The 2,729-nt window shown below is 44.5% G+C and overlaps 1 protein-coding gene across 5 annotated transcripts in view; it reads right to left on the reverse strand.

Annotated features, from left to right (window-relative positions):
* Positions 1 to 207: 207 nt before the first annotated feature.
* PRPF3 (pre-mRNA processing factor 3) overlaps positions 208 to 2,729 on the reverse strand; it is a 28,745-nt gene continuing 26,223 nt past the window's right edge. For all 5 annotated transcript variants that reach the window (XR_002482274.1, XM_008063424.2, XM_008063425.2 and 2 more), the window contains one exon: positions 208 to 566. Coding sequence is in view for 4 of the 5 variants with exons in the window: in XM_008063424.2 (XP_008061615.1) it covers positions 420 to 566 (147 nt within the window). In the remaining variant the exon portion in view is untranslated. The remainder of the gene's footprint in view (positions 567 to 2,729) is intronic.

A 2,729-nucleotide genomic window follows, 5' to 3' on the forward strand; every position in this document is an offset into this window, starting at 1 on the left:
CAGGAAAATAGTATTTATCATTTTAGCTCCAGGATGCAAACAGACATCCATTAGACTTCAAAAATATTTATCCATTTGTATATATAAGTACATATTAATGACAAAAAGTGTTTTTTCCCCCACAGGAATTGCTAGAAGTCTGGAGAAAAGACCACCTAAAGACCCAAACTATAATACCTATGAATGTGTGAAAAATATCACACCAAGTTTAAAAATAACTCTTTAATCATATGCACATAAGGAGAATAAAGGGCAGCACCAGGCTGACTAGGGAAGGGAGCACAACATTCTCCCTGTGTCCCAATGTCTGCTTGGCACAGATCTGAGATCACACACACAAGGGGGGGGCTGGGAAGTAGAATAAGGGAAAAGACTGAAGACACAAAGGCAAGGGGGAGAGGCAAGGGCTTGCAGTAGTCTCAATCAGTGGACTCTAACACAGATTCACTCAGCGCAAGGTCCCAGTAGTGTTCAGCCCCATGCTTTTTGAAATGCTCACGAGCCATGTTCTCTGTAGGGCACTGTTTGAACTTCATCTCTCCAAAGCTCCGGTCTTTGGCTGTACCCTGGGAAAAAGACAAAATATGCAATAAAAACTTAGCAATTAAATCAGATAAAATATTCTTTTGTAAGACCTAATGTAGCAATGTGCCCCAGTTGAATATGATATATATATATATTTTTTGAGTTGCAGTCTCACTCTGTCACCCAGACTGGAGTGCAGTGGCCGCTCCTGGCCACCACAGCCTCGACCTGCTGGGCTCCGGCGATCCTTCCGCCTCAGCCTTCCAAGTAGCTGGAACTACAGGAGCGCACTACCATGTCCGATTAATATTTTTAATTTATTGTAGAGATGAGGTCTCGCCAAGTTGCCCGGGCGGGTCTCAAACTCGCAGGCTCAGGCAATTCACTCACGTTGGCCTCCCAAAGCGCGGGATTATAGGCCGAGCCACCAAGCCCGGCTGATATATATAGTTTTTCAGTTTGAGTCTCACTCTGTCACCCAGACTGGAGTGCAGTGGCACACTCATGGTCACCACAGCCTCGACCTGCTGGGCTCAAGTGATCCTTCCGCCTCAGCCTTCCAAGTAGCTGGAACCACAGGGATGTGCCACCATGCCTGGCTAATTTGATTTATTGTACAGCCAAGTTCTCCCCATGTTGCTCAGGCTGGTCTTGAACCCCTGAGCTCAAGCAATCCTCTCACCTTGGCCTTCCAAAGGCTGGGATTATAGGCATGAGCCATTATGCCCAATCATGAAAACTATTAATAGCAATTACCTATAAAGAATGACCTTAGAGAATCAGAGAATAGGAAGAAGATGTGTTTAGTAAGTGCTTTCTATACGGTTAGAATTTTTCTTATCTTAATAAGCACTCATCACTTTTATAATAATGTACCATTTTTATACTACAGAATTTGTTAATAGAAATAAGGACATTTGTCGGGCACAGTGGCTCCTGCCTGTAATCCCAACACTTCAGGAGGCAGAGGTGAGAGGATTACCTGAGATCAGGGGTTTGAGACCAGCCTGAGCAACATGGCGAGGCCTCATCTCTAAAATATATCAAAAAGCTGGGTGTGGTGGCTCACGCCTGTAATCCCAGCACTTTGGGAGGTGGAGGCAAGAGGACTGTTTGAGCCTGGGCAACAGGGCAAGACCTCGTCTCTACCATAAATCAAAAAATTAGCTAGGTGTGGTAGTGCACGCCTGTAGTTCCAGTTACTTGGAAGACTGAGGTAGAAGGATTGCCTGAGCTCAGCAGGTCGAGGTTGCAGTGGCCATGAGCATGCCACAGCACTCCAACCTGGGTGAAAGAATAAGACTCCAACTCAAAAAACAAAAACAAAAGAAACATTTTTAAAAATAGAAGATATACATATATTACACCTAAAGGAATAAATGAAAACATTATTGGCTTTCTGAGAAGATTTCAGGGATGAAATAATTAGATAGGCAGAGATCGGTGGCTCAGCCCGTAATCCCGCGCCTTTGGGAGGCTGAGGTGAGTGGACTGCCTGAGCCTGTGGGTTTGAGATCCGCCTGGGCAGCGAGACCTCATCTCTACAACAAATCAAAAAATCAGCTGGGTGTGGTAGTGCATGCCTGTAGTTCCAGCTACTTGGAAGGCTGAGGCAGAAGGATCGCTGGAGCCCAGCATGTCGAAGTTGCGGTGGCCGGGAGCGGCCACTGCACTCCAATCTGGGCAACAGAGTGAGACTCCAACTCAAAAAAAAAAAAAAGAATTAAAAAAATAAAATAAAATAAATAAATTAGTTGGGCGTGGTAATGCATGTCTGTAGTTCCAGCTACTTGGAATGCTGAGGTGGAAGGATCGCCGGAGCCCAGCAGGTTGAAGCTGGGGTGGCTGTGAGTGCGCCGCTCATTCTAGCCTGGGCAACGGAGTGAGACTCCAACTCAGAAGAAAAAAAAAATTAGATAACAACAAAAAAGTTTCATTTGAAAAATCAGTCATATTTAATGAAACACTATCACCTAATTATCTAGTCTAATTCTCAAATAAATTGGAAATAGGGAGAGCAAATAAAATATCCACATTTTACAGATAAGGCAACATAACATGATACTATACTGTCTTGCTCAGATTCTACAGCTAATAAGCAGCACTGCACTGCCCAAACTCCTTACTTCATATTTTTATTTTTGTTGAGTTGGAGTCTCACTCTGTCACCCAGACTGGAGTGCAGTGGCTACTCCCGGCCACCG

The sequence above is a fragment of the Carlito syrichta genome, unplaced genomic scaffold (assembly GCF_000164805.1).
Source record: "Carlito syrichta isolate Samal-C Ts95f unplaced genomic scaffold, Tarsius_syrichta-2.0.1 Scaffold306837, whole genome shotgun sequence".
NCBI lineage: Eukaryota > Metazoa > Chordata > Mammalia > Primates > Tarsiidae > Carlito > Carlito syrichta.